The sequence below is a fragment of the Eschrichtius robustus genome, chromosome 10 (assembly GCF_028021215.1).
Source record: "Eschrichtius robustus isolate mEscRob2 chromosome 10, mEscRob2.pri, whole genome shotgun sequence".
Lineage (NCBI taxonomy): Eukaryota > Metazoa > Chordata > Mammalia > Artiodactyla > Eschrichtiidae > Eschrichtius > Eschrichtius robustus.
In genome coordinates, this window is record NC_090833.1 from 50104195 (window position 1) to 50123995 (window position 19801).

At 43.4% G+C, this 19801-nt stretch overlaps 1 protein-coding gene across 1 annotated transcript in view; it reads left to right on the top strand.

Moving 5' to 3' along the window:
- Positions 1-19801, top strand: part of APBA1 (amyloid beta precursor protein binding family A member 1) — a 229129-nt gene that overhangs the window by 183856 nt on the left and 25472 nt on the right. The window contains exons 3-5 of the mRNA XM_068552336.1: positions 6161-6256; positions 10504-10543; positions 14249-14394. Of these exons, the coding sequence (XP_068408437.1) occupies positions 6161-6256; positions 10504-10543; positions 14249-14394 (282 nt within the window). The remainder of the gene's footprint in view (positions 1-6160; positions 6257-10503; positions 10544-14248; positions 14395-19801) is intronic.

Here is a 19801-nt window from a genome sequence, read left to right on the forward strand (position 1 = left end):
TAGTTTATCTTTTGACTAACAACATGTGGGTTATAATTTCATCTATATGTGAATTCTTAGAGAAGAAGTATTTTTTCATTTATTTTATTGAAGTATAGTTGATTTACAATGTTGTGTTAATTTCTGCTGTACTGAAAAGTGATTTTTATGCATATATATTCTTTTTCATATTCTCTTCCATTATGGTTTATTACAGGATATTGAATATAGGTTCCCTGTCCCTGATCCCAGTAGGACCTTGTTGTTTGTCCATCCTGTATATAATAGTTTGCATCTGCTAATCCCAAACTCCCAATCCATCCCTCCCTCCCTCCCTCTCTCTCCCTCTCGGCAACCACAAGTCTGTTTTCTATGTCGGTAAGTCTGTTTCTGTTTTGTAGATAAGTTCATTTGTGTCGTATTTTACATTCCACATATGTGATATCATATGATATTTATCTTTCTCTTTCTGACTTACTTCACTTAGTATGATCATCTCTAGGTCCATCCATGTTACTGCAAATGGCATTATTTCATTCTTTTTTGTGGCTGAGTAGTATTCCATATACATGGAATGGTATGGTACATACCACATATAGGTACCACATCTTCTTTATCCATTTATCTGTCAGTGGACATTCAGGTTGTTTCCATGTCTTGGCTACGGTGACTATGGCTGCTATGAACATAAGGGTGCATGTATCTTTTTGAATTATCGTTTTGTCTGGATATATGCCCAGGAGTGGGATTGCTGGATCATATGGTAGCTCTATTTTTATTTTTTTAAGGAACCTCCATACTGTTTTCCATGGTGACTGCACCAATTTACATTCCCACAAACAGTGTAGGAGGGTTTCCTTTTCTCCACACCCTATTCAGCATTTGTTATTTGTAGAGTTTTTAATGATGGTGGCACCTCACAGTAGTTTTGATTTGCATTTCTCTAATAATTAGTGATGATGAGCATCTTTTCATGTGCCTCTTGGCCATCTGTATGTCTTCTTTGGAGAAATGTCTATTTAGATTTTCTACCCATTTTTCAGTTGGGTTGTTTTTTTTTGTTGTTATTGAGTTGTATGAGCTTAGAAGAGAAGTATTGACTTGGGGAGTTGTAATTTTTCTCAAAAAAAGTCATTGAATCATACAATAGAAGAACTGCCTTCAATTCACACGTGACTTGCACAGCATGATCAGAAACAGTCCTTTCAATCATAAAGAGGACCATTTCAGCAAAAATATTTAAAGACTGTTTTCCCAAGGGCCTCTCCTTATTATCAGATGTTCTGATCATGCTCTTTTAAAGCACCTCTAACATTGTCATCCTTCCATTTTTCTCTTAATTGTTAACTGGTGTAACTCCACCAACTTTTCAATGGTCCATAGTGGGTTTGAGCAGTTCTCCAACTTTGCCGCCTTCAACTTTCTGAGATTCTGCTTTTTCTTTCTTTAGTTTTGCAGTATTTGCACTTCTACTCTGCAGTGCAGTCGCTGTTTTGTTTTGGTTTTGCCTAGAAATGCCAGATGGTCCCAACAGTCAACAGAGAGCAGCTGACAAGACATGGACCAGGTAGATGCTAGTGTTTTGGAGGGAGGCTGTTAAGGTGGACACTAGCCTTGCGAGTAGTCGGCTCCTTAGTGGCTGTTTTTATGTTATGGTGACTTTTATTTTTCTCAGGGACTCAGAGACATTGCTATGGAGGACACACTGCATTTGTTTGTGGGTCTGTCTGCCCTGCTAGATCAGGAGCTCCTTGGGCACAGTCAGGGATCTGGGCTCCCCAGACACTGTCTGCACTTCATGTTAAATAAATGAGTGAATGGCCCGGGTCAGACTCACTTTTTTGTGTCTTTTGACTGGAATTCCTCCAAAAGTCTTTCAAGATCCTTGTACACTTCTCCAGATCACAGCTTTGCTCTCAGTCCTGCCTCAGTCCTTAGGCCTTTCTGAAAAGAACGCTGCCTGTGTGGAAAGAGCCAGGGACCCTTTACCCATGGTTTTGGGGTGTTCCTATTACCATCCTGTCAACTTTTCTGGGTGGTAATCTTCTCTTCATGCTGATGTCCAAGGATGAAAGAGGATTAAGGGAAAGGGAAGAGCGAACCCCTCAACCCTCTAGATTTCCCACCTTAATTCAGGAAATAGTTATTAAAGTGCCTACATTGTGCTTCTTCCATGAGGACAATAGGCCAGTGGCTCACAAAGAAAATACCCTCTGGGCAGAGAGTAGGCAGTTTGTCACCAAGTGGGGCTCCAGTGACTGGTCCCTGCCCTTCAGCTCATCTCTCCCTTCCCTGCAGAGCTGTGCTTCCCTCCCTGCCTCTGTTTCTAGTACCTTCCACCTCTTCCCTATCCCATCCCATCCTGCTGCATGAATACCATCCAGTTTTCAGGATTCAGCTGAAGCAATTCCTTCCCAATGTAGCATTGCTGATAGACACCCCTCCCCTTCTGCAGAGAGACACCCTCCCAACCCTGTGTCTTTATGTATGGATTCATATCCTAGCCACCTGCCGTGACACTGACTTTACGTGTCTCCTCCCACTACCTGGAAAGGGGTGGGGGACAGAACCACAACATCGCTTTCCTCTTTGTTTCCCTGGCCCAGTGCTAGGAACACAAGGAGGCACTGAAATGTCTGTTGCAGGAATAAATTAATAGTACTTATTTGTGCACTGTTTTTCTCCCCTTTGTGCATAGCCTGAAAGTTCTAGGAACTATTTGTCTCTCACCTCTACCACCAGCAGTTAGTTTCCCCAAGGAGATGTCCAGTTGGAATGAAAATGAATGATTGGCTTTCCCTTGGGATGCTATTGCATCCTTAGGCCTAAGATCGGGACTGTCCATCTCTTGTCCTGGCATTGAAGAGCCTAAGTCTTAAGACTGACAGCTCTGCTTTGTGGAACCCCAGAGTTGTGGGAAATCTGCTGGAACATAATCTGCAGAAGACATATTGTTGAGCTTAAGGAGACCTCCTGTAATTACCAACACAGGGAATTGTTGAGTCATCTTTGAACACTACCTCCCTAGAGACACGCTGTGTGGCACTTACCTTTGTGAATTTCCAAGCCCACATTTGCTTCCCACCCTTGGTCTCATTTGCCTAAAATTGAATATCTGTTCAGTAACCCAGAAGGCATGAGACTCCAGACAGAAACATGTAATGATAGTTTTTACTTTTTGCATCATTTTGTTGGTTAAATTTTGCCTCCAGTACATCTTTGAAATATAAAAAGTATTATCCAATTTCTGGTTTTCTCTCCACTCTTGAGCATATAACAAGGCAGAAGTTGAATTGATGTTAACACCTTTGTTTTGGCTCTGTGGAGCCTGTGTCTGCTCTGAAGGTGTTTGTCCACCTTGACTTTGTCAGCAATGGTGTGGTGGGTAGTAGGCTTCCACCAGGTAGGGTACTCTCTTGTTTGGGGACAGTTTTTGCTTTAAAGGAGCTTAGCTGGAGCTAAGGTCGGAGTCTTCAGAGGCAAAGGCCACTTCTCTAGTTCAAAATGCAGATGTAACATTCCACACATAACAGCGTAGAGGTCTTATATCAGAAGGAGGCTTACCACTGATCACTAAAAATAATGCAAGAGAGTAGTGGTTGACTGCTTTCTGTGCAAGTTTGAAAACATGGTAAGGCTGGAAACCACATTGACATCAGTTATTCAGTAAATGTTTACTGGGTGCCTACTGTTTACAAGACCCAAGGCTAGGAACTTGGATTATAAAGATGAATAAGACGAGCCCTCGGGAGAGTTCTTGGGAGAGTGGAGGCAGACACATAAACAGATAATTACAAAACCCGAAACATGCCACCAGGGGAGAATGGTACCTTGAATAGAGTCTGAGAAAGCTTCAGCAAGATGAGTGCTTTCGAAAGAGAGAACGAGGGAGAACTCTCTAGGTGGAGGTCAGTAACGGCACGTGCAAACAGAAGGAAGCACAAGGGGTCTCATTTGCATGCAGAAGGCTAGGGCATGAGCGTCTGAGGGGAAGTACCTCCTGATAAAGGCTGGTGTGGGTCCCCTGAGAACCTTGGTGAGAGCAGTGCCCACCAAAGTCACATTTGTGCCTCTTCTCCGGTGTCCCATGGTGGACGCCTGGCACTGGTCATCGAGCCTTACTGTGGGGTCTGACCTGCCTCTTCTGCATCCCAGCCTGCTCTCCAGATAATCTGTCTTCTCACATCATCCAGAGATGACCTGGTGCTCACAACGTTGCAAAGACTCCATTTTCAGAAGACTTGCAACAGAAAATAATTAGAGAAATAGGCGCTGTGGGATACTTTGGGAGCATTTTTTTTAAAAAATGAAGGTGATATACATGGCTCTCAAACCAAGCAATTAAAGAAAAAGCAGCTGCTCTAGCTTCCCCAGGGACTAGACCTTTAAAATTTTTGTGACAGAGAAAATTACTTGGGGAAAAATAGACATAAATATCTAAGGAAGCTCTTCAAATTTGAAAAACTGGGAAAATTTAAAGGCATTAAATTCTCATGAAAACTTTACTACATTAATTTTGAGTAAGCCAGACATGGAGCTAACTCAGCAAGTCCCCACCAACTCTCTTGGGTGCCGAATGAAAAATTCTGTGTGTTCTTTTTAAAGGCACACAGGGCACCTTTCTTGTGTCCACGGATGGTGGGGCTTGGGTACTTTGTGTCTGATGTTACCCTAATGCTCATCTTCTTGACTCAACTGCGGAGCAGCTGATTTCTGCATGTGAGTGTTGAAGAGGCTCATTGGTCCTCACCTCCCTGCTCAGAATCAGGTATATCGGCTCATGGGAAACAAATCCAGGCTTCACAGCAATAGACTGGGATGGTACCACATCTGTGTGCATAATACTGCATTTCACCGCATCACACTTCAGTTCATTTGGCGTCTCCTGTAATTAAGACTCTTTGGAAAGGATTTATTGTTTTTATGATTTCACACAGTGCTTGCTGGGGCCCCCCTTGTATGTGAACGTGCCCCCTCCCTTCCTGAGCACCGCTGCTCTGTGGAACATTCTCCCTTCCCACGCAGAGGTGTATTACTGATGTCTCTGTGCCTCCGCTTCCCCGTGAGGTTCAGTCTCCAGAGGTCAGAAGCAGGTTCAAGCTACTGCTCGTGTGATCTTGCGTTCTTTACCCAGAACCTACCTCTCCTCACTCACAGCCCCAGGCTTTCCTCAGAGAATAGGGTCCTTGACTGGGTTCGGTTTTCTGCCTTCTATCAAACATCACCAGCAGACTGTGAAGCTGCATGTTCTTCCTCTCAGAGGACCATGGCTACAGAATTCTTAAGCATCCCTGTGGCTCACCTGAAGGTTCTCTTCATCCCCCCCCCCCCCCAGATTTCAGGAGCGTGCAGAAATGTTTGGGAATCAGCTGGGGAGGGTTTTCAGCGCCTGCACTATTTCCATCCCTGTGCTTGTTTTCTTTCTTTGGTCGTTCAATCAGCAGGGCTTTAAGGGCGCTGGCCTGGAGCTTCAAATCCATTCAAGCAGGACCTGCACAGGGAGCCTGAACCCATCACCGAGCTGGGGACTGTGCTTTCCAAACCTTTCCTGTGCCTTATTTTTAAACATACCATTTAACAAAGAATTCTTTAACTCTTCTAAGAGTATCCAAGGTAATGTTTTTTGGATGCCGAAATATCTCTGTGTTTTCAGTGGCCTCTGGATTATATCAGACAAAATATTTCACAGGTGGTGTGGTTTCCAGTCATCGAAATCAGTCCCAGCTGCCTCTTTAAAAATTCATGTTTTAATTTTTCCTTTTCCTTTCAGCTAATCTTGGGCAGGTGATTCTATAAGACATTTAGCACCCAAAGTCTTTGTTCCCCTCAGTAAGAAACATGTTTTAAAAACGGAAACATTTGAGTATCACTATTAGCTTTATTCACCTAGGGCTTTAAGTTTGATATTCAACTTTTGCGATGTTTAAACACTTGGCCTAAGGTGGGGGGCCGGGTGAGGCTGAACTGTAAGGGCTCCTTTGAAAACAGGGCAGGAATTTAACGAAAGCTTGACAAATCCAAGCCTTCTATGTCCATTTGGCAGTTCCTTTCCAAGGAAGTTTTCTCACTGCTGAAATGTTCTTCAGCTGCGTGCGCCTCTCTCTCCCGCAAGGCTGGGCGGTTCCCCCAGGCCCTCACTATGCGATGCTCACTGTGTTTTCCTGTGCTGTCTGTGTTCCAGTCCCCGTCTCCTGGCAGTTCCTCACCCCTGGGTGCAGAGTCTTCGAGCACACCCCTTCATCCCAGTGACTCCACGGAAGCCTCCACAAATAAAGAGGTAGGGTACCGTTTTGTTTCAAAAGCCATCAGCCCGTTATGTCGTATTCTGTTTCTGGTTTGTGCTTTCTCCAGCCTCCAGCAGAGCCGCTGACCCAGATTACCCTGCGGAGAAAAATTCTCATCTCTCCAGCGGGGAATTCGGTGACAAAGCCATGCCATCCAATTTGACAGCCGCTAGCCACAGGTGTCTATTTTAATTCATAAATAAAATGAAAAAGTCACTTCCTCAGGCACACTAGCCACATTTCAAGGGCTCAGTTGCCACATGTGACTAGTGGCTATTGTACTGGAAGCAGAGATTACTGAACATTGCCATGAGTGCAGAAGGTTCTCTTGGACTTGGGACATCAAAAGCTCTGTTTAGCAGCGTCCTTCCTAGAGGTGTTATGAGCCTCAGTGCCATGGCATTACAGTTGCCGTGTGGTTTGGGAAATGGGCTGGTTTCTTAAATACTAATTTATTTCAGGCCCAAGTGAAATATCTTTCATGACAACAGGATGACTGCTTGTCCTGGCTTACCTGGGGAGGTTCCGGTTCACACCTGTTGTCCCAGCAGTACACCTGGTGAGCACCCCCTTCTCACTTTTTAAAGCAGCAGCGCTGTCCAGGAGAACTTTCTGTGATGGAGGGAATGTTTTACTTCTGGACTGTCCCATATGATAGACACTGCCACATGTGCCTAGCAAGGCCTTGAGGTGTGGCTAGCGGCACTGAGGAAATGAATTTTGCATTTTATTCCATTTAAATTAACTTAAATAGCTGTGTGTGGCTAGGGGCTGCTGGACTGTGCAGGCTTAAAGTGTCCCTTTGGACAGCAAATCGTATGGTCACCCTACTGATGGAGGCCATGCTGAGCTCTGGCAGAGAATATTTAAGAGAGAAGATGCTGCTTGCTCCCACTAAGGGTTCCGGGGCTAGAAACGGGCAGGTGTTTTTCCCCTGAGAGGGAGCCATTGCCCTCTCCAGCACCTGTTGTCCTGACTAACTGCTACCCTCACCTACTTAGGACCTAGCATCAGGTAAACACTGGCCTGCACCATCATCTGTGTGTGGGCTCAGCTCATTCTAAGTATAGATGCTGCCTAATCAACACTGAGGACATGCGTTAAAGAGCTAAACCACATAATGAATGATTGTCTCATTTTTCCTTCCTTTTGCTAATAATTTTCCATTAAATTCAATGGAAGAAAGCGATCTCCATTTTAACCTGAGTGGCAGATCGCTTCTAAAAGGAGTCTTAGTTAAAATTTACCCTTAAAATATCATTGAATTCACATACGTTTGCCATTAAATATTCATGCAGGGGAGAAGTATTTTTTTCATTAATCTATTTATATTAAACCAAACAAACATAAGGAGATCTTCTCTGAAATGGCACCAACATTAGAATTTAGATTTGAAATACGCTTTGTCCTTCTCTGGTCTTCATCAGGCCACAGGAACAGGAGTAATGGGCTTACAGTTTCTGCTGGCCCTGCATCCTACAACGTCACCTTGTACTTTATTCATAGCACACGAATAGGTAAGAACAAATGGCAAGAAGAAAAGCCACAGTGATAGTAACAGTAATGAGAGTTACCATTTCTTGAGCATTTATGGCGTTCAGGCACCAGACCAAGCAAGTCACATAGTATCTCATTTAATCCTTAAAATACTGCTGCGAGGTAGGAATTAATGTCCTCATTTGTTAGTGGAGGAAGCTGAGAGGTTAAGTAACTTACTTGAGGTCCCAGATCTCACATGTGGTAGGGCCAGGTTTTGAATCCAGATCTCCGGAGAGCCCAGGCTCTTAACACCAGAATCTGCTATCCCTGTGATGAAGAGTACTTGCAGGTCACACACTGAATGGACAAGGTAGCTTGTATGTTATTATTGCAGTTTTCAAGCCTCCAGGCTCTACACATGGTTTACGTGACCTCCTGGAACATCCCAAAGATTTGGCCTTTAACTTCTTGAATGTGGCTTTATTAATTCTTGAATGTTAAGGATCAACTAATGTTCATCTCTGTCCACATGTGGGAAAACACAGGGCTAATCAGACATCTGAATATTCAGTGTTTGATTATTCATCAGATATAATAAGCAAGTTTCTCATTTGGCACATGTGTCTGCATATCTTTAGAAATAATGATGAAAATCCTCTTTGTGTGCAATAATTAGAGACTCTTTTGTTTCACAGAACTCTTTAAAAAAAATTTACTACCCCAGAGACTAAAGAAAGCCAGTCATGAGTTCATGAATAGAGAATAAGTGAATGTACCAAATGCCCTCCGTTGTGACTCTAAATAAAACAACAGCTTTTAGAGCCATAGACTAAAGCAATTCTTTTGTAGCATCTGCTAAAATCTAAATCTAATAGCCCAAGAAAATATAAATATAAATTGGCTTCTTGGTTGTACCTGGAGGCTAAACCATTTTGATTAGATGAAGTAAAGCCCTCATTGCCCCTAGATGCTGAGGGCAAGGACAGGGAAATGGTTGGGGAATAATTATCTAAAAGTCTTTGGCTCTTATGAAGAAGCTAGCTTTCATCTGCATACCATGAAGTTACGGATTTTTTTTCCTTAAAGCAACAGAGTTTAAGCCAACAGGCACTCAGCTGGGCCTATCTTCTCACTTGAGTAAATGGAAAGAAAGATTAATGTGAGGCACCATTGAAATTGGAGTCCTCTTTTCTCCTATCCACATAATCTTGGCTTTCACTAGGTGTGCATCTTTCCATAAATGCATTAGCAGCCAGTAACTTTTCGATCCTGGTGATCTTGTGTCCTTAGTTTCTTTAAAGGTGATCCTTGCTGAAACCAGAAACCCACCCTCTTTGGTGTGAGGGACCATTTCATCCCAGTGAGCACATCTACAGCAGGTTTACTGAGATTGATCTGCATTGTGTACTGTGTGATTAGTGTTGAGTTCTTGTCATTGTCCTGGATTGAGTTTAGAGTCTTAAAATGGTTTCTTTGACTGCCTCCAATTTTTCACATAACAATTAACACTAATATTTTTTAGAATGTTGTGCAAATATTAACTAATTAATCATTCCTTAGCCATTCCCATCTTCCAAGTGAAGAGCACTGTATAAAGTGCTGTGATATGAAGTTGTTTCCCATGATATCCCAGCCATCATCCAGGGCCCTTCGGTCTTCGAGTCCACTAGGCACCTCAGAGTATACCATCAATTCAAGCCAACCTACTGAGCAACTATGTTGTACTAGATAGTCTTGTTCTGAAATGATCACCTAACACCTGGTAGATTCTCAGCAATGAAAATCTTTAGGTTTTCTAAAGATAACCCTTGGCCATGCAAACCCTGATTTTGCCCATTTTAGGGACTCTTGTCTTTTACATTAGCTCTCCACTCTGCTGTAATGCTCTCATCACCCTGCCCTAGACATACCAGCTGCAAATTCTGTCACTGGTTGGAGCAGGAATTAATTACCTATTCTTATTCCACTGAGAGTTAACTCTAGGACATTTGCTTGTGAAAGGAACCAAGTGGTAAGTACTGCGCCTCTGAGAGCTAGCATTGAAACTGCCATCCAGTCAGGTTCTAGAAGGTTTCTAGCTGATTATATCCACTTCCAAGGATGCTTTGGGAGACTGACCTTTGCTATGAGCTTTTACTTAGTATAAGAAATTCCAGGGTTTTTAAACTACCTCTTTGTTTATTGGGTTCTTATTTTAAGGTAACACAATAATAACTTATGTAATGGATTTTGTAAACTAAAATACATCAGTAAGGGATGAAAGGAAGAGATAAAAACTGTAGCAATCATTTTTAGCACAGTTAGAGATCAGTGCAGCAAAGACATAAAGTGGAATAAAATTCTCAAAGGGAATTCTTAATTTTAGCATATAATCATTTCACTGGTGCCTTTACTAATCGGCAGTTTCTCACTTAGACACCCAGATTCTTAAGAATACAAATTGAGTCCTTTTTATTGCTATTACTGATTATGAATTTTGGTCCATGGGTTATTTTTTAAGATGACAGACACCTCTCTGATTGTAGAATGTAGGATTTTTAGATTATCTAAAATATGAATGGGTGGTTCTGGGCTTTGGGTAACCTTTAATAATAAATGCATATGTTTATTCACGCTTCACTTTTTGTAGCCAAAAATGGTTGACAACTGGTTAATATCTGTCATTGGTGATGTATTTATTTTTCATGTTGCACGAATGGCTGTGTTAATGCATTTTTCATCATGCTTTGCCCTTTTTGAAACCTCTTTGTCTTAATTACAGTCAAGAAAAAGCTTGGCTTCATTCCCAACCTACGTCGAAGGTAAGAGCTGAGAAGGAAATATTGAACACCGAGTCATTCATGAATCTTCTAGCATTTTGGGTATTGGAAGCCCTGGGCTGTAAGACGATAGTGGGGAAAAAAGACCACAAAGTCACCTATTCTCAGTCTTAAGTCTTAGAATCTTAGACTAAAACAGCAATAGCCGTGAACCTCTCAAAGACCCTCCTCCCTGCCTTTGCTGATTCTGTCCAGGAGACTCTGAGGCTGGGGTGAGGCTGGGGGCTTTGCCCAGCCTAGAACTGGCCATACTGGATCTAAAACCCAAGTCTCCTTATCTCTAGTCCAGTATATCTCTTGCATCCATCAAGGCCCATTCAAATGGGAATGATGATGTTTAACTAAGGGAGAAATTTTGCTCTTCATTTAAACAATAAATAAATAAAAAGACCTTCCCAGTAATTCCCGTCTCTTGGTTGGATGACCTAGTGATAGTAACATTTATCAAGCTCTTTCTTACTGTCTGCCAGGTACTGTTCTAAGCACTTTCTGTGTAATAACTAATTGAATCCTCACGTTGATCTTGTGAAGTGGGTTTTATCATTATCCCCATGTTATGCATGAGAGAACTGAGTCATGCAGGGGGTGAGCAACCTTCCCAAGATCCCACAGTTAGAGTAGCAGAGACAGGCTGGGAACCAGAAGTCTGACTCCACCATTCTCCCTGTAATCAATATCTGATGCAGTGCCTTTGTTTTCTGCCACACAAATGTTGATATTATGCAGGTCCTATGGATTCTGGCAATTTGCTTGTAGTTTGGTGTTCCTGGCAATATCTTGTCACCTAGTTTTGTTGTAAATATATTCCAATGGTTTTTGGTTTCCCTATCTAGTTTCTTTGTTTTAGGTGGTGATTAAGAGAGAATTAAAAACTATGCTACTACTACCATCTTCTTAGAATCCTCCAAAGTAATTTTTTAACGCTAAACAAATTATGTAAATTTTTGTCTAACACCCTCCTCTGACTTCTCAATTCATTTACAATAAAATTACAATTTATTAACCTGAAAAAAAAAATATCTGATGCAGGACTGCCACACATGGTTGTGCAGGTTGTTCACTGCACAAATGTATCCTGTCAACAGGCCTGGTGGGGCCAATACTCAATCCAGGCTAGACATCCCAGCTTGAGGTCAGGCCACACAACTGGAGCGTGCTACTGATCCTCTACCAGGGAGGATAGCAGATGATTTGGGGGGCAGGGTAGATTGTCATTTCCTTGAAGGAGGATTTTCTGGGGGCCAGAGGATGCCCAGACATCGTGTCTAGCCTTTGGATCCTGTGCATGAACAGTTGGTGTGTTCCACTGCCCAGGAATGAATTACCTGGATTCAGAAACCTACCTGAACCCTTGGGCCTGAAGCCCAGGACAAGCTCATAGGTTTGGTTGTTACTCAGGTTTCTTTCTTGAGTAACTTGGAAATTATTTCCACCATCTTTGCAAAGCTCCAAAACTCCACAAGAGTACCTCGGGGAGTTTTCAGAAGTTGACTATTTCAGAATAGTCAAAACTATTCTTCATATCCATTCCTCTAGGCCTAGAGATTTTCAAGCTCGGCATTAACATGAGTGTGAAGATATAACGTGTGTGCTTGTTCACCCACAGAGCAACATAAAGGCATCACTGAAAAGGAAAACCTGCAATTCTTTGACTTAGGACCATTATAACTTTAATTTTTTTAACTTTTAAAAAATACACTAGCACTGAGCCTAAAATGAACTTATGAAATTCGGGCTGTTTTTTGTGAGTGTAATACCGTGACATTTGATTCTAGTCAGTTTCCCCAGAGGATAATTGACATAAGATCATATCTCAAATATATATTTGTTTAGGTCCAATATTTCTGTCTCTTGGCTGCCTGCCATTTATACAGTCACTTAAATATTATCTGGATTGCTCTTAAACATATCTGCATATCCATACTCATCATGGTTAAAGAAGGACCCTTTTCAGTAAATAGAGCTAAATCCACTGATGAATATATTGATATTGGAAGTCCCATAGAGAAGATGTTGCATTTTTGTTATTCTTTTAACATTCATTATTTTCACAAAATAAATGGAAGCTTTTTAAAAGTTGCTATTCCAGGTGAGACCTTTTTTTCCTCAATACCGGATTGTCAAAAATGATTATGTTTATGTAACATTATAAATCTATCACTGGAATTTATGAGAGAAGACTGATAATCTCTTACTTTTTACAAGGCATAGTGTGGATCCAAACTTGTCCGTGCATTATTTTAGTTTGACAGTGCTTCCCTGCTATATACCTAAAGTTGTACATTGTAAATAACCTGCATCCTTCTCACATCTATAAAAGCTTCAGGGTAGGAAGGGTGTAGCTGTTGAGAAGCATGTAAGTGACTGGTGTGTGGTGGAGGCAGCTTTGGCTGTGTACCACTCAGTGTTTATCCAGAGTCTTTCTCAGAAAGATTGAGAATCAGAAAACAGGTTTCCTGGCTTAATTACTACACACACGCTTTGTGAAGGCCTTTTCTAAAACATTGTTAAATTTCTTTTTTTCCACCACCAACTTGGTTTTAGGAAAATGAATAGATTACTTTCAGGCTGTATCCTGATAAGTAGCTTATCGTGGGAAGCAGCTGTTTAAGCTCAAGATGAGCTGGATGTGTAAGGATAAAGATAAAAACCATTTCAGATTAGCTCTCCAAGAGGAAAAAGCAAATTGTTTCCATTTCAAGTTATCTAATTTAAGACCCTGAGGTTTTAACAGTGGGTTAAAAAGTATATTTTAGTCTTTCCAAATATGGCGTTCAAGCCAAAGAAAATACATATGTTTTCACTGCAGAATTAAAACGCCTTTCTTAGCGCATCTGTTGTAAAGTTATATATTATTCCGAAACATGTTTTAATTTCCAGTAGGGTTTACAGGTGATTGTGCTTAGAATCAGATGCCCCCATTTTAAATATTTAAAACTAAGGTTTGATTTAAAAGGCTGGTGAATGAGAACAGAAAATTCCAGTTTTCCTTGGAATTGATATGTACGTGGACGCAGGCCGGGAACATTATAACCTGTAAGTCACCAAGGTTAGCAGCATGAGACCATGGCTTTAGGGTAATGGTACCTCTCTTGCAGATTTCAGGTTAGAGGCTATTTTGGGAATCCAAACATTTGGCAACAAATACTCATTTTTCTGATTTATAAAATTTGTTTCCCCCATTATGGATAAAATGGAAGGGGGCGATATGCATGGGTGGCGAGTAAAGGAACTGCTGTAAAATGAGTTTTTCTACTGCTCACCTAACCATTTGTCCAGCAAACATTTATTTGATACCCACTGGGTGACAGACACTGACTAGACACAGGAGAGCCAGAGATGACTGTGACGCGCTCTTTGTCCCAAAGAGCTCACAGTCTAACAGGCAAAACAACATCTTTTATCACTGAATTTTATGTTTCATGTTTAAATAAATATGCACACTGTTTCTCACAATAAATGGACTGGGTGAAATAAGCTACTCTAAGAAGAAATTGTTCCTGCTATTTGCAAATGAGGGCTGAGTGAAGGTAGACCAGAGAAATGCTCTAGACTCGCAGGTTGATGTACCTGCTCAGGGGTCTCTGGAACTGGCCCACCTGTGCTGGAGGTGAGCGGCGGGGGAGAGGTGGTGTGATCGGGGGTTTAGCGTGGCTTCACTCACCACTGCGGCTCTGTGTGTTACAGTTCCTGGACCTTGTGACCCTGAGGACTTGATCGATGGAATCATTTTTGCTGCCAATTACCTTGGCTCCACCCAGCTTCTCTCAGACAAAACCCCCTCCAAAAACGTGCGCATGATGCAGGCCCAGGAAGCAGTAAGCAGGATCAAGGTGAGGGGGTGCCGTGTGCTCCGAGGGGGGCGGTGGGCACATGTGGGCACCTGAGCCGTCCGTAGTGGTCACCCCACACCTCATGTCCCGAGCTTAGAGGAGAGGAGATTGAGGTGACACGGCAGGCAGTGCTTATACATGTACCTGCCAACAGTTCTAAACGGAAAAAAGATTTCCAAAGTACGCTGGAGTCCTGATGTATAAATGCTATATAATTTGGTTGTTCTTAATGGCCAGTCTTGAGGAAAAAGTGATAAGCTTTGAAAAGTTGAAAAGGTGAGGAAGGATAACATTTTAAGTATTATATTTCCAATATAATATGTGAGGGCTGTATCACTGTATTTCCATGTACAGCTAGAGACCAGTGACTAAAACATCCGTGATACAGTGTGGTTCAAACTAGCTGTCATTGCATTTGAACCGGTTGATCCTGTTCAAGCTAGATTGAACTGGCTTGCTTCACCTAAAACGAGCCATTTGATCAGATCTACCCTGGCTAGTCTGAACCAAGTCAGTGCAAGGGTGACTCAGTGCAAACCAGTCATAACCTGTCTGAATCTGTCTTGTCAAGATTTAAAAGGAGCGAGCCTGTTTGATCCCTGAAGAAGCACTTTTGTCTAGTTTAAATCATTCACAACTAGTTTGAACCAGCCAGAACTGGTTTGATCCCATGGAAATGCAGAGCTCTAGAATCTCCACCACGATGCTAGTGCCACCTAGAACCATGGACAAGCCAAGGGCGACAGGGACCCTCACGGAGCTATCATGTAATTCAAGTGCCATTAAGTGCCACCAGCACCTAGAACCCCTGAGGCTGTTTCCATGTAGAGCCACAGGCATCGCATCACCATTGAAATCAGAGCCGGGTGTTTCGAGTGAGTTGGGATATAGGTTATGACTTCCCAGATTTGGTTCTGTCTGGTGTCCATTGGTCAGAATCAACTCCCTCGTCAAGGGACCAGTCCCTTTTTCCTGTCTTCTCTCTCACACATCCCCAAGTTCCATCCTGGGCTTTGTGTGGCGTGTGGAATGAGAATCACGAGTAGAAGGCCATACGTGAGAGTCCTTACTCTCTCCATCAAGGGAAGAATATTTCTTGAGCACTTATGTGTGCAAGGCTGTGCAAGGTCTCCTGAGGGAGGGAAAACAGTGATTTATAAAATGAGGTCCTTACCCTCAAGCCCAGCAGCACAAATGAGAAGTGAATCAAGCCAGCGCATGTGCAGGGGGTGCCAGAGGAGGAGAGAGGGGTGTCAGGTACTAAGGGCCACAGGAGTGTGGAGAGACCTTGAGAGATGAGATGCTGCGCAAAAGCCCAAGGGAGGGGAGAGCAACAACCACAGAGGTCACAGAGGTCACACAGCAGGGGCCGTGCTTCTGGTCCTCCGGTCGGGGCTGATTCCCATCTTATTCACATGCCCAGGCTGTGCCATGCCCTGAGTATTAAACAAGGTCAGCGCTGGCCCTTCCCTTCACTGCCCATCACAGCACAGTAAGCCCACACTGCAACTTTTGATAATATTATCGACATTTTAGGAATTAGGATGTATAAGCCAGAGAGTAATTTACAGCTACATCTTACCCCCAGAGATGCGTCTTATCCTGCGACTCCCAACAAGACAACTCCCTGACAATGTATCAGGCTGACCTTCCTGCCCTCCGCATCTTTCAGACTCGATAATGCTGCTGGTAGAACATCAGGTTCCTGTTGAGCTGCCCATTCAAGCGTGGCCTGATTCTTTTTCACTGTCTCCGTTATCATAAAGAGGTGACATTACTACCCACAGATGTCCCCACAGCCTTCTCCATCTTAATTTAGTACCTCCCAGGCACAACATTCAGAACAAGAACGCACAAACCTCTCTGAGAGAACAAGCTGCTTTTCAGGCATTGTCCTGCCTTATTTCATACAGAGCAGAGAACCTTAAAAACATAGTCTTTAGGGACGTACTTCTGACCCCTCCTATCCCACAGTTTACGAACATGTTATGATTTTGTTACATTAACATTTGCTAAGAAAACCCCCAGGGTGCCAGATGGTGAGCAAAACACCACAAGAGAAATTGAGATAGAGAAGTTTATGACTCACAGGTCCTGGAGGAAGTACCTGCACACCTGGAGGGGCCACGTGGGGAGGTCAACGCAGGACCTGGGCACAAGCCTTTCTTGATTGGGGTCTGTGGGTGGAATGCTTTGAGGTTCCCAGACTAAGGCCGGCTTGTCCACTTCAAACCAAAATGGGGTTTTGGTGAGCTCCATGGGGGTCTTACCTAAGGGGCACCAACGGGGAAGGCCCTGGGAGGCAGGGGGAGACTTGTTCACAAGGGCCATCGAGGGGGTCCTTTCAGGAGCTTACATTTGCATGTGACTCTGCGGGCTGCTCTCCACAACATTTGCTTGCATGAAGGAGCCAATGTCATTTTAAGGCCCACGCACGCTGCTTGGCCAAACCGAATGGATGCTGAGGCAGTAATACCATGGAGTAACTTAGCTGAACTGAACTCTTACCCCGGCACTTAGTTTCCCAGGTTAATGGTACTGTTAGCTCCCCCAGGGTCAGTGGGCGTGCAAGGACCCGGCGTGGTTCTCTGACAGACGGGGACCCCCTGTCAGAGAACCATGTGTTTGGAAATGGGGTGGTGCTTTTGGTTGTCACAGTGTCTGGGACATTTATATTGGCATTAGTGGCCAGAACCAGAGGTACTGGATACCCTGTAATGTCCAGAACAGAGCCACATGAGAAAGATTTATCTCCTCCAGAATGCCAGAGCACTTCCCTGTCAAGGAACACTACCAGGGCCCATTCAGATGAATCCTCCAGAAGAAAGCAACAGTCCTCCCCCAGACAGTACTGAAGACCCCTGAGACCAAAGACTGCATGTTGCTTTTAGATGAGTTTTTCCTAGGTTCTGTTTACTGGCCTCCTGACAGGTCCCCTTGACTCCTACAGCTAGAGTCTCTCTGTCTTTCCCCTGCCCCGTGACAGGTATGTGTACTCAGTGACCTTGAGGGGAGAGCAGGCACAGACACGTCACCTGAACACAGAGCAGCGCTTAGGAAAGACGCCGCATCCCAGTACCAGATCCTGCCCAGTGCCAAGTGTTCTGTGCATTTTCTGATTTCCACAGTGGTTTCTGACAGTGTGTTTTTGCCTTCTTTAAAGTGCAGCTCCGTAATGAAAAACCGGAAAGCTTACTTTGAATCTTCAAAGGATTGGTATCCAGAAGTTCCACAGGTCATTTGAACAAAAAATTAGATGGCTTTGTCGATCAGAACAGGCAAGACAGAGGCTGTCTGATTATAAATCCATTTTAGACCTGCCTAGAGCAGAGAAGGCATTTGGAAAACGTGTATTTATTTTTACAGCAAATTACTCTAGTGTGAGGAATTCATTATACAGTAGTAAGATTAAATGGTTGCGTTTCATTTATAAGTATCGTTTCACAATGTGCTTCTTGCATCTGAAGGAACTGTTGCCTAACGTTATTTTCTGCCTCATGTTCCTTTTACATCCATTTAAATGCCTGTCAGATTGTTTGCCTTTACACCCAGCCTGACGCTTTTTCAAATTGTAAGTGGAGAAGGCTGCGTCTAGAACCCATGGTTTATTTCCATGCCCCCTAGAAAGTTACCGTCAGGATCGTGCACAGAGACTGCATTGCGTGCACAGGAAACCGAGGGGCCGAGAGCATTTCTCCAGATCACTCGGGTGGTCTCAAGGGGAGCGTGCACTGTGGTGCCCACACAAGCTCCCTTCTCTGAGGGAGGTGGTGCCACGCTTTTTCCTAAAGAGAGGCTGCCCTTTCAGGAATGAGTTACTCTGGGCCACCTCTAGAGAGATGCAGAACAGAATGAGGCTACAGAGTTTATAGGCATATCCATCCAGGAAGGAAGGGGGAAAAATGCTCTGTGGATTTACTTGGAAATCCATTCAGTAATAACCTCACCACAAACTGATGAGTAATTCCTGGCTTGGTGCTCTCACCTGCACAGAGACAGAGGAGTTTCCTCCTTTCTTTTTCCGATTCCTTCTTCCCTTCCTCCCCGCAGGGATCCCATCTTGCCCCTCTCTTTCCTCGGCCTGCGTTATTTGTTTGACCTGAAGTTGGTGCCAGTGAGACCTACCTCACCAGGAGTCCAGCTGTGGCTGTGTGTTCTTGGTGCTTTCTTTCTGAGCAAGCACTGAACCTGACGTTTGGGTTTCCATTTCAAAGCAGGCTTTAATACTTGGTCTTTCCGTCAGTTACATGGTGCCTGTCACTCACACAGCACCACCTGTGGACTGGAATTGAATAATGATACTGAATTTACACTTGGAGTCTTAAGAATTATGATTTTCCTAATTTAACAAAGAATTTATAGGTTTATTTGCCAAAATGGGAGGCAAATTTGGAATTGTGGTTTGGCTAGATATGGATTTGGCTCAAAAAGCAAACTGTCCCTATGCAGGATCCTGTGATAGGCATCTTAGGAGATAAAAATCAACCAATTCCTTGACCTTGAGAAACATGCATTTTAATAAGGAAGCCAAGAAGAGTATTTAGGTAACAGTAATACAAGGCAGGCTGAGGAATCTGAAATTAAAAGACATTTCCATCTACCAAAATGTAAGAAATAAGGTGCATCTGAATGCAATAGCAGAATTACAGGACATCTGCCATTTTTTTAAAGTTTTTTTTTTTTTCATCTTTGCACCCTCCCTAATATATTCTTTCTGCCTTTGTTCCTAATTTTTGAGAAGTAGTAATATCCTTCCAGGAAGCTTCCCATATGATTTAGAAATGCATTAGAGCAATGGTCCTCAAAGTGGGACCTGGGAATTTGTTAGAAATGCAGATTCTCAGGCCCCACCCCAGTCAGAAACTCATGGGGGTAGAGACCAGGAATCTGTTTTCATAAGCCCTCCAGGAGACTGTGATGTATGCTATAGTTTGGGAGCCACTGCCTGAGAGAAGGGTGGATCATCCAGCCTGAAGGAGCCTCTGTTCTCCAGCTGTGCTCTGCACGTTCCGGTCAAGCCGAGTGCTTCTCGCTGCTGGGGTTCCATTGGCAAATAAGCGCAAGAAACGCTGCCAAACAGATCTTTTTTGGGTATTTGCCACATGTGTTTTCCTATTAAAGGCTCTGAGAAGTCCTGTACTGAGGAAATTTAATTCAGTGTGTTTAACCAGAAGCTTCCACAATTACTTGAACGCAGAATACATTATCGCTGTGGTGGTACCTGATAGTCTTGTTGCTAGGATTCTTTTCAACATGTTTTAGGGAAAACTTCTGGAGAGAGCTTTGCCCTACATGCTGTCAGTATCAAAAGTGCCCTATGCAGAGACAGCCCCCCGCCCCAGCCCAGGGTGGGAATCCTGCCTTAACCCGACCTAGAGAACCAAACGGGAAGCCAGTGCAGCTAGCT